The 12,177-nt window shown below is 30.3% G+C and overlaps 1 protein-coding gene across 1 annotated transcript; it reads left to right on the forward strand.

Moving 5' to 3' along the window:
* Window positions 1-9,235: 9,235 nt before the first annotated feature.
* LOC106476342 (techylectin-5B-like) lies at window positions 9,236-12,177 on the forward strand (the record flags this gene model as incomplete). The annotated part of the gene is made up of 4 exons (XM_022380237.1): window positions 9,236-9,248; window positions 9,636-9,773; window positions 10,128-10,292; window positions 11,957-12,177. Coding segments are annotated over exons 1-4 (537 nt in total), but the record flags the coding sequence as incomplete, so codon positions are not given.

The following is a 12,177-nucleotide window of genomic DNA, read 5'->3' on the forward strand; positions in this document are numbered from 1 at the left end:
ATTTGATATCAAATAAATGCTATTTTTTAATTATTCACTCTCTTTGTATTTTTGTAAATATTTGTGTTTTTCTTTTATCTATAAATAGGGAAAATCATCAATGCTCTTGTAGATATCTCACCGACAATTTTTGTACCCTATTAGTTTATGTTATACAACATACTCAAATGAAACAAAAAAAACAGTCTACATATAGAAACAGGATAGTTATTATTAGTATTATGTGTTTGTAGTAATGATGTCCCTTTAGATTAGTATACTTCACTGACTTTATTAAGTTCATTCCTCATGTCTTTATTTTTTAGTGTATTTACAATGTGAACGATTGTCTCGTTGTATTCTAACACTTGTAAATCTGCAATACATAACATGTTACATTATTTGTGTTTCAATATAAATGGCAGTATAATTTTTTGTTTAAGGAAATGACAAAATATTTGCCTTAACAAACCATAAAGAAGTGGAGCTTAGAGTGGAATTAGAAAATTTCTCAGGAAAAACAACATATGCAAAGTTTTCTTCTTTTCTTGTGTTGAGTGAGCGAAGGAAATATCAGATGTTTCTTGGATCCTATAGTGGCGATGCTGGTAAGAAGCTTTATTACTACATAAAGACTTAAATGAGAAGTATAATTAGTATAATGATCACGGTAAGTATCTACGTTAATATCACAATGCCTAAAATATTACAATACAATTGGTGAGAAGTCTGGTTATTATACAAATTGGTTTAACACTGAAAGGATTATTTCATAATTTTCTTAACACTTCAAGAAATTAAATTACTCTAAATCTATTTATGTAATTTATTATTTCTTTTAAGGCGATCTTTAGTATCAATTTTTGTTTGTAATTAAACCTGTTTTCCTTGGCATGGAGATGTAAAGCGTTGATCTTAAAAACAAACCGAATTAAACTGAAGAGCTTTACAGGTGCAATAAACGTTACATGGTTTGACAGACTTGATAGAAAGTTTAAATACATAGCGTTTGCACGTATCCCTTAAAATAGCGTTAACAACAACATAGACGTAAAGTTTGTTTCTCTGTTTCGGATATTCACGCAAAACAGAGATTTCTGTCTCACCGGGACGTGAACCATGTACCCTAAGATTCACAGTCCAACCAATAAACCTCTCCTGTCCCCATACATAAAGTACACGGAGTTTAATGTTTGTTGCTGAAATTTATTAGATGTAAAATGTATTTCATATTTTATATTTTCAAAACTCTTTTTGAGAATTAAATGGATTTGTGTAATGTCCAAATAAACATATTCATCTTATTTTCTCATTTGCAAATTTATTTCACAGATTTATTCGTTTAAGTTTCACTTGTAATTTCTTATCTCTCATCTTTCTTGTCTCTATATCCGATAAGATTCTCGATGATTGAAGAGTCTCTTTATGTAAAATTCATCTTTACTTATCTTTTCTTTCATGTTGTTGTAAGAGTTTCTCTTTTAATTAACATATATCAGTTATTGAAACACGTCAAATTTAAATTTTAGATCATAATAATACGTTCCTTTTAGAAAACTCTATTCTAACTTTAATTAACGTAGCCAAAGTAGGACTGAAAGTAAATTTAGTTTACATCAATCGTTATTCTGAAAACCGAATAGAACATCCTACAGTAAAATGACTTGATCACATGTCAGCTTTTTTTGTCTCCAGCAAATCGTTGAGTTTTTTTTTCTAAAGAACGTTTTTGAGTTGTCTGTTAAACTGAAAAGAATTTATATTAAATACCATTATTTCATTGTAGACGAACCATCTCTGTGTACACAGAAGTCCTAAGATTATAAATAAAGTCGATATATTTAATATTGATTGTAATCTTGAATGATCCGAGATTGGTTACTTATATTTTATTCACCTCAAAAGCAATGATAGTGGTTTTCAAGTAATATATATTTAATGAGGAAAAACAAAGTGAATTGGTCTAATTTTCATTAGTGATTTTTTTAGAGAAACATCGCTCCCACCAAAAGTGTTCCAACTAATTCCTCTCCAAGACTTTGAAGCTTTACCATCCGTGTGGTAAACGCCGTTCAATGTACTGTAGACGCAATTCTTAAACCACCATCCGCCTTCACCGTATTGAATAGAACAACTTTTTGAATTTTCGTCGTTGTCCTGATCTTTTGTCGAGAAAAATGAACCGTTGTGGTACGTCAGTGAATCACCTGTTGCGATACAGATAGAAATGGATATCGAGAATCGTCAGGCGTTTCTCCTGCCACGGACACTGTTAGAAGTATTCCACTTAACCATATACAGATCACTGGCAACAGAACCTTTCTTCCTCTGGAATTATTCATGGTTTATCTGCTCAGTAAAACGTTAATGACGTAGGTTTCTAATGTCTACAAACCTGGTGATAGGAGGACGTTCGTGAATGTCTCTTAAATACCCATTTTATATACAGAAAAATCTTATTCAAATATCACTAATTTTAAACAGGGTTCTTAGAATTATTGATTGATGGATGTCTTAGTAAACAGTTTGCAGAAAAATCCTTTACCGAGAAACTAAAACTATATCTTGTTATCAAAAGGTTTATTTAAAGATTTCCGTTATCTGTTTTGAAATGGAATCTTTTGAGAGAGTTAATCATACTATATACTGAAAGTCACGTTAACACTATAACACGAAGCCTAAAAATATCTTCCAGGATTTAGAACCTATTACGGTTGGTAAATACTATAATATTGAAACAAAATAAGTTATTTTTATTTTACCTGCTACAAACTGACCAATATATTTCAACATTCTATGAAGTGTTCTATGTTTGTTTCTTTAGACTTAGTTGAAATGTGTTAAATGTGTTTCGTATTAATAATTAAACAATAACCATAAACCAGTAAAGGTATAATGATTTGAAGCAAAACATGAACAGCTTAACAACAATATTGAAATTATCATTTCTTATATTCTTGTGAATGGAAAATAGGGTACTGGAATATTATTCAACAAACATTCGTTATCAAACGAAATGGTCTTATACATTATAGAAATGTTTTTATGCTATCAATTATCATAAAGTATACTGGAAAGAATTAATGAATATACACTCATAAAACACGTTTTTCTACTCCCTGTGTATTTTTATAATTCATCGTGTTTCAAGTTTAAAAGGTTAAGAATATTCTCGTTGTTACTCTGTAAATATAATGTTTAGAAATAATTACCGCAGACATTTCCTTGTAGAAGTACACTTCTTTCATTGTGGAAAATATTAATGATTTTTTGTTATTTTGTTTAGGTTGATAACGAGACTTATTTTTCGTTAAATTGTTGTTTTCTTTTTGTGTTCATTCATTACAGATACGAAATACTCAATATTCACCTATACTGTTTTGACGTAGATACATTAAGTTAATTGTTGATATATTTTTATTAATTTTTGTAATGTAATTTTCTGATTATACTTATGAAGATTATTTTTGTATTGTTGATATAGCATTCGAATTTAGTAATAATTTAAGATCTCCAAATATTGTTAATTTGAATTGTTAATACTGAAACACGTTAGGCAGTTTGCCTTTATTGTACATTTATTCAATATTTTTCTTCATTATCTTAATATTAAGGCTATTTCTTATTTATCTTTACTTATCCCTAAACTGGTTCATGTTTAACTTTGGACTAAGATATTATGTATATGTATATAATTTTGTTATTAAAGCAAAATCAAACTCATTAATTAATGCTGATATGCTGAATAAAATAAATCAATTTGCTATATTTTCAGAAAAACTTACTGCCATATTCTACATCACCTGAAATTTGGATGTTGTGAAAGCAATTAGATCACAACATGACTATTGACTCGGTTCACAATAGTATGTTGTTTTTCTTTTAATTTTTCAACTTGAGAGTACACTGACTTGTCGATAACAGCAACAACATATAATTGCTTGATTCTTAACGGATGCCCCCAGTTGCACAGCGGTATTTCTACGGACTTATAACGCTAGAAACCGGGTTTTCAATACCCGTGGTGGGCAGAGCCCAGATAGCCCATTGTGTAGCTTTGTGCATAAATTCAAACAAACCACTAAACAGATTTAATAGTTAAATTATATTTTAAGAGAAAAATACATAACGATTTTTTGACATAAACAACTATTAAAATTATGCGAATTTCATCTGCTAAAGGATGCCAACCATTACATCAGCTTTTTTTAGTTCTATTTGTTTTACTTATTGAAAAGAGGTAATTTTCAACAGTCTGGAGGTGATTCAGATATTAAAGTGCTCAGAGGTTTCGTGATTCTCAGCTTGTTGTCGCATTTCAGTTTCCTTAATATAAATTGTATTCTTGACCAGGTTAAGACTCCTTAATTTCATCGTCAAGTTAATACCTAATGCATGAGAACTTCTACATAACCCACAATTAACTTGTTTATTACAATATTCACTAACTGTCATATATTACCAAATACATCACGCTAAGTGACTAACCTTTAAATATCGGGTTTATTTAAAAGATAGTCCCAGTGTGTGTTTTCATCAATGATTCTAGATTCCTAAAGCTATGACAACTGAATCTCAAATAAAATAATAATCACAAAATTTAATAATTACGTATATATGTGTTTAGTCAAGATTTAGGTTCAATGTTATCTCGCAACTGTTAGTAGGTTTTATAATAATGTTTATACCACGTCCTACATCAAAAATTAAGCTAATTGAGATTTGTATTACCAGAGGACGCTACTGACAAGAATTATAGTGTAAAAATGACTTTCGATTTCCGATTGTCCCTGGGATTTCCCATTGTCCCATTGTGTATATCAACATTTCTCTTTCATTATTCGCGTTTCTTAACCATTTTGTGAGTCCTTCAATAATATTTATTTTTTGTCTCTTATAAAATAGCTTCTCATAAAAAAAAGTATACTGGTTTATATCATATTTGTATAGTTTCACTCAATTTACTTTAGGCTAAAGGAATGACAACTGAGTTCATATAGAAAATAGTCTTAAGAAGTACTGATTACATATATGTGTTTAGTAAAGATTTAGTTTCACCGTTATCACGCATGTGTATTATAAGGCTTGTTACAATGTTTTATATCGTTATTTATGGTACGCCTTACACTATTGTTATAGTTACTTATTTTGTCTATAGAGGACGCAGCTAACAGATATGTAGTTTTTCTATACCTTTGTTGGTTGGTTGGTTTTTATAGCCAAATAGAGTCTCTGCTCTTTGTCCATCGAGAAGAAATAGTATCTTATAAATCAGCTTCTCTTAATTAAACATATGCTGGTTTTTAAGGTATATTTATAAGCCTTCAGATGAAATTAGTTAAGGCTAATACGTGTTTTATAAAGGGTATTTTTCCATATACCTTTAGTGTTGGTGATAATACATTATAGAACAATTCTTGGACGACTTTAAATGTTTAATTATTATCTATCTAGCTTGTTTATTGTCTTGAAATTCTGAGTTTGAATACTATAATGGTAACATTTTTGTTTGAAAACATTATGGTATTTTATTAACCAATTTGTGAAGTATTTATTTGGCTTAATAATCGAAAACGGATAATAAAATGTAGTATAGTTTTGCGTGAAATTCTTTACGATCTAATCATTGATTGGCTGTTTTCAGAATTTATATTTCAATTACTCAACTTATTATTTTTGTTTAATTTTCAGCATCAAACGTTTATCACACACATCTTTCTATGTTTCGTATTTTGAACATTGATTGTGTTTTCCATAAGCGAATACTTACCTTTACGTGTGTATCACTCTCACATCTTCGTGCCTTGAATACTTACTTAACTATCAGGGCTAGCGATACCGTTTTGTGGATTATCTTGTAACATTAATATTAAATCAGAAAATAATAAAAACTTACAGAATGGATATCATGTAAAGAGAATATTTATCGTGAAATTGATAATCTACTTTAATGATATATACTTGTAATGATCCAATATTTATAATGTGTTGTTTATTATAATAGCTGTTTTTTACTTTATAGATTATCGAGATAAAACTGCTGAGTATTTATTACATTGATAGTTTTGAAGAAACATTATATTATTCATTTTATATATCCTAGAAAATGTAAAATGTACAAAAGACAGTATTGAGTTATTCAATTACCACATCATATAAAAGAGAAGTGCTCGATTTTCACTTATCCTCTATAGATGTCTCTGAGTGTCCTCATTTATGTTATTTTAATAATTTTGTGTGTTGATAAAAAAAGGTTTAACGGAATCTAATCATTTATTGTTGTCAGGCTTGTTTACTACCTTACTTTGTTATTTGTAATAATTATATTTATTGGATTCATTATTATTTTTTATGAACTACACAGAAATATTTATGAATACAAATTAAACAAATAAAACAAGAGGATAATTAAGAAGTCATATTTTCAACCTGTAGATCATGAAATAAAACATGTTAGCATTGTATAGTACATTTCATAAGTTGTAATATAAATGTTAAATATATATATATATAGAATGTTTTAATTCATTTGTATAATGTGAAAAGTAATTACACTCCTTCGATATACTGAAAAATTATAAACTTTGGAACTTGAATAATAAAAATAGTTCTTAGTTTGGCCAAACTTCATTCTTTGTTTGGCTTACACTATGATAGCACAGTTGAGATGCTCTTCTTAATTAATGTAAGCTCGCATTTGATCAGTAAGAAAGGGTAAGTCACATTTACTATCAGCCTTACTCTGATCATATATAACGCCTATTTCTAACTTACATTGTACTAAATTGTTATACAGTGATTTTTAAGGAACTGTAAAAGACACAGACATTCAACACATGAAGGTACTGGTTACATTTAATAATCTTTAATATCCAGTAATGAGGTGAGGTGAACTTAGGAATTGAGCAATATTACTTTATTAAGCAAACTTTCACAAATTACGCTGTGTGATAATGTGTTATAAATTTTTCTGGTTGTTTTTGTTTGTTTGTTTATTTAGAGGTGTAAACATTGATAAAACTCGCATAACAAGCTTATCATATAAACTTTTAATAAATGATATCATTATGCTGTATAATTCAGTGTCTTACTTTAAATAAGTATGGATCTGATAAGAATATATTTCTAGATTAGTGGTTGTGGTTGTATCTTAGTGGAAACAATATACCATGCGCTATTTGTTCTCTGTCTTCCGCAGGAATCGAGCCCCGAATTTTAACGCTTTGAGTTCGTAAACTCACTGCTGATCCACCGGTCGAGAAACATAGATGAATAAAATAGGTTTTTATACGGTTAACTCTAGTAAAGGATTACGTAATGTGAGTCAGTGTCTTAATTCCAAATAAGTACCGACCTTATAAAAAGATATTTAGAGATTGTTTAACGACAAACTGTTTATGTAATTCTTTCCTCAAACTAGACTTTAATAATTATCGCTCTCTAGGGTTAGAGTTAACAAACCACATCCCGTACCTTTCAATTTTTCTTTAATTAGATTCACCATTCCCCACACAGTCGTAGGTAAAGCATCTAAGATGTCCTTCAAGTCAAATCTGCACAGTCTGTGAACATTGTCGTATTGACACAAGTCTTGTTTTCAGGTGGCGGAAATGCATCTTTAAATTATAACAATAGCCAAATTTAAAACATGTTCCACTTTTTTTTCTATCTATAGATTAGTTATAATTCATCTTTTGGTTTACGACTTCACTTTCGTGCAGGAATTAAACCTTACTGATCCTTTTCCAATAATCAACATTAAAGAGATGAACTTTATCATAATATCAGAGTCTGAATTTAATCAAAAATTATTCAATGTCCTTCCTAACGATAATACATTTTATGCAGAAGCGTAATTCTGATTGATTTAATAATTCACTATGCATACAGATAACACAGGCCTGTGATAGTTTTATTGTCTTTATATTTTCGACTGTAATTCCTGTACGCTGAATACGAAAATGATATCCATTTTTCTCCATCACATACAGATTTTTCGCAAAACGTCATAACGCAATATATAAAACAAAGACCACAACATGTAGATTTGAGACTAAAAGACGTAGATTTCACACAAAAAAATCGGGATGAATGAGGATGCATATTCGTTTGACATCAATGTTATTCTTTTTTCTTCAGTTTGTTTGTATTTTTGTTAACAAACATAATAGTAAAAAATGTTCATTGTGGTAAACGAAATAATAATTTGGCCTAAGTAAGAGTTTTTTTCCGATTCGTAAAAAATCCTTACATAATAGAAAAAAATGAATATTATTTTCAAACTTTGGGTAGCTGAATTATGGAAAATCCGTTATTAAAACCAAAACAACTTTTATGTAATTTATATTCACAATGTTGTGTAATCAGTTACGTTTCTTAAAGTTTCTCACTGATTTTGAATGACTGATTTTCGATGTAACTTTGTCGTTTTTCCCCTCTACACATTGTAATACATCTTTGTTGTCTTTATCTGGCTAAGGTCTCGAAATATATATAAACGTATTTGTTTAGCTTAGATATAACAGAGAATTATAAATACTTTTTAACCCTGGAAAATTTTTTCCTTTCAAAGCGTACCGTTGTGGGACAGCGGTAAGTTTACTGATTACAACGCTAAAATTCGGTGTTTGATTATCCGCGGTGGACAAAGCAGATAACTCATTGTAGCTTTGATCTAACAAACACACAAACAACTGAGGTCTACTTCCTTAGATAATTAATTTTCAAATCATATAAATGTTAAGTTTTTCTGATTATCTAATTGCAATACCTATATCTGAATAAAATATTGAAATAATTCTTCAACTGATAATAATAAGTTTACAAATAATAGTTTAAATAAATTTAAAAATCACATAAATGTTAAATTAATTTAATATTCTATTAATACTAATAAGAAGAAGTTTACAAATATAGCACACACTCCTACCGTCCATCCACCGCCTTCTGTGTCCATGTCACATACAACTTGAAGTGGTTCACTTAAGAACCGTGGCCAGATAGAGTAGACCTGGTTATTCTCAACGTTGCCTTTAAGCCTAATAAATAAAAGTTAACAAGTTCAAATATTCTATATGAGTATCGCTTCTTTTCTTTAAACTAGGCCTGACATAGCCAGGTGGTTAGGGCGCTCTACCGACAATCTGCGCGTCACGTTCTCGAATCCTTGTCCAACGAAACGTGCTCGCCCTTTCAGCCGTGGAGGCATATAAAGCGGTCAATCCCACTATTCCTTGGTAAAAGAGTGTCCCAAGAGATGACTGTGGGTGGTGATGTGTAGCTGTCTTCCTTCTAGCCTTTCACTGGTAAACTAAAGACGGCTAGCTCAGATAGTCTTCGTGTAGCTTTCCGCGAGTTTCAAAGCAAATATTTCTAAATATTTTCGTTTTTCTTTTGTCTATAAACCTGGAAAACCATCTTTGCTTTTATAGAAATATAAGTATTGGTATTGCGATATTGACAATATTTTTACCTTATTCATTTATGTTATGCAATTTAACCTAATGAAACTAATCAATAGCCCTTTGAGCGAATTTCAAACTAATAGTGTGAAATCATTAGTTTCACTTGGTTAAAAAACATACTATTATATCTTTACATCTTTTATACTTATCTTCTATATATTTAACTTTATATTTTTTCAATAACGTCTAAAGTGCTAAATCACAATATATTTTCTTTATTAAAGATAATACAACGACGCGGGTACTACATCGATAAACCCCAGGATTTCAATCGATCTTGGTATCAGTACAGTGTTGGATTTGGATCGCTGAATGAAGATTTTTGGCTTGGTTGGTATGCTTTTTAAATCAAAGAATATTTAAAGGTCGGAGATAGAAACAAATTATTTCTTTTAGTTAGATTAAGTGGAGTTTGATACAAAACAATATTTTATTTCTGTTGTTTAACTAATGAACAGTACGCATGCAGAATTAAACCAGATACTATTGGTATTTTTTCAGTCTAATTTGTGTCCTAAATTTGACCGACCTGATTAAGACCATTCTCCAGGTCATTATTTTATGTAATATATTAACCTCATGAACAGCTGTTTCGTTTTTTAATAACTCTTGTTAAGCTAAAACATCAAATTTGGTGAAATTATTTGTGTTTCAGAATAATTTCAATATAAATTTATGTTTAAGGAAACGACAAAATATTTGCTTTGACAAATCACAAAGATGTGGAGCTTAGAGTGGATTTAGAAGATTTCTCAGGGAAAACAGCCTATGCTAAGTTTTCAAATTTTTTTGTAATGAGTGAGAGAAGAAAATATCAGATGTTTCTTGGTTCCTATAGTGGCGATGCCGGTAAGGATATATTTTAGGTTATATATTTCTACCTTAACACATACTGAAAGTAAAAAATATTCTTAGCTTTAGAGGCGTAAAATTCATTATGATGTTCCCAATATTTCCAAACCTTCAGTTCTATAGATAAGCGGAGTAAATACATTACACTGTTTATAATATCAAAGATGTTGAACAAAAAATTAACAATATATGTTCAGTTTTTGCTACTGTATTTTCTTGAATCTTTTTATGAGTAAACAACTCGTAACAAATAACTTAACCAGCTCATTATGTGTGATGTTAAATTTTCAGCAGTGTTAAACGTAAAAAAACCTCGATCTTCATGCGATGATCAAACATTTTGTTATAAAGTAAATGTCACCTCAGGAAATTCACCATAACAAGAAAGCAGCATTAGGAGAGTTTGCTCCGACATATTCCAGAGTTAAAAAGTGTTGTGGTGAGTTTAAGACAACCATGTGATGATGAACCGAGGTCAGGTCGCCTCTCGACATCGAACGCAATAGAAGTTGTTGATAAATTTCATGATTTTATTACATGTGATATAAGAATTACCATTACAAGTTACAAAGTTGGATTCGGTAAAAGTACTGAAACAAGTATTTTGAGTGACAGTTTGGACATGAGAATGGTTAGTACCAATTGGGTTCTAGAAATGTCGTCACCTGAGCAGAAATGGATCCGAGTCATTGAATACCAACGTATACTCCAAAGATTTCAATGGATTTGTAACTATGGATGAAACGCGTGTTCATCACTTCGACACAGAGAAAAAACGCAAAGCTTGCACTGGAAACACTTAAATACACCCACTACAATAAAGCTCAACTCACAACTCTCTGCTGGTAATATCATGGCATCAATTTTTTTTATGATCCAAGGGCATTTAACTAGTTAAGTATTTGTCAAGTTATCAAACCGTTACAGGAGCTTACTATGCATCTTTAATCAACAATTTGTGTCAAGAAATCAATAGAAAAGGTGCTCAAAAACAGCTTGTTGCTTTGAACATTAATCATCAATACTTAAATCCCCCCCCCTCACCCGTATTGACTGCATTTAGCTCCAGAAACGTTTTTTCCCAACTTTAACGTTTTTTTCTTGAAAGGTCAAAGATTCCTGAGTGATGATGATCTCGTACATACCGTTCTAGTCAGTGATTGAGGACCAAGAAGAAAGATTCTTTCAGAATGACATAAAGAGATTAAAACACAGTTGGCGCAAGTTCATAGTAACGCCTTACTTTGACAAATCACAAAAAAACATCCGACTTAAAGGTTAATTTTATTACATAAAAGTTTCGAAGCGAACAATTGTTATAAAGATATTTTTGAAATGTACATCTACGTAAAGATTTTAGACGATATAGAGTTACTTTTATTTACCTATCATTAGATCTTTTCTAGCACTTGGAAATGCGTCTTTTTGAATGTGTAGGCTTTTATTTAATTATCTTTACTCATCTTTATAAAAACATTCAAAATACAAAATTCAAATCTATCTTTTATGATAATCTATGATGAATAAAATACATTTGCTATGTTCAATGCCATTGTGAAATTATCACATATTCTAGGTTTGTGGAACACATTATCTACAATGAACAGACTGTTATGTTTTTAGTAGATAATGTTAAGAATTGTTTTTGTGTATCAAAACAGGTGATTCACTTAAGTATCACAACGGTTCACGTTTCTCGACGGAAGATCAGGACAACGATGAAAATTCAAAAAGTTGTTCCACCGATCATGGAGATGGTGGATGGTGGTTTAAAAGTTGTGTTCACAGTACCTTAAATGGTTTTTACCATAAGACAGCTAAAGCTACAAAATCTTGGAGAGGTATCAGTTGGCGTACCTTTGGTGGTTCAACTGTTTCTCTG

Source organism: Limulus polyphemus, unplaced genomic scaffold (assembly GCF_000517525.1).
Source record: "Limulus polyphemus unplaced genomic scaffold, Limulus_polyphemus-2.1.2 Scaffold10332, whole genome shotgun sequence".
NCBI lineage: Eukaryota > Metazoa > Arthropoda > Merostomata > Xiphosura > Limulidae > Limulus > Limulus polyphemus.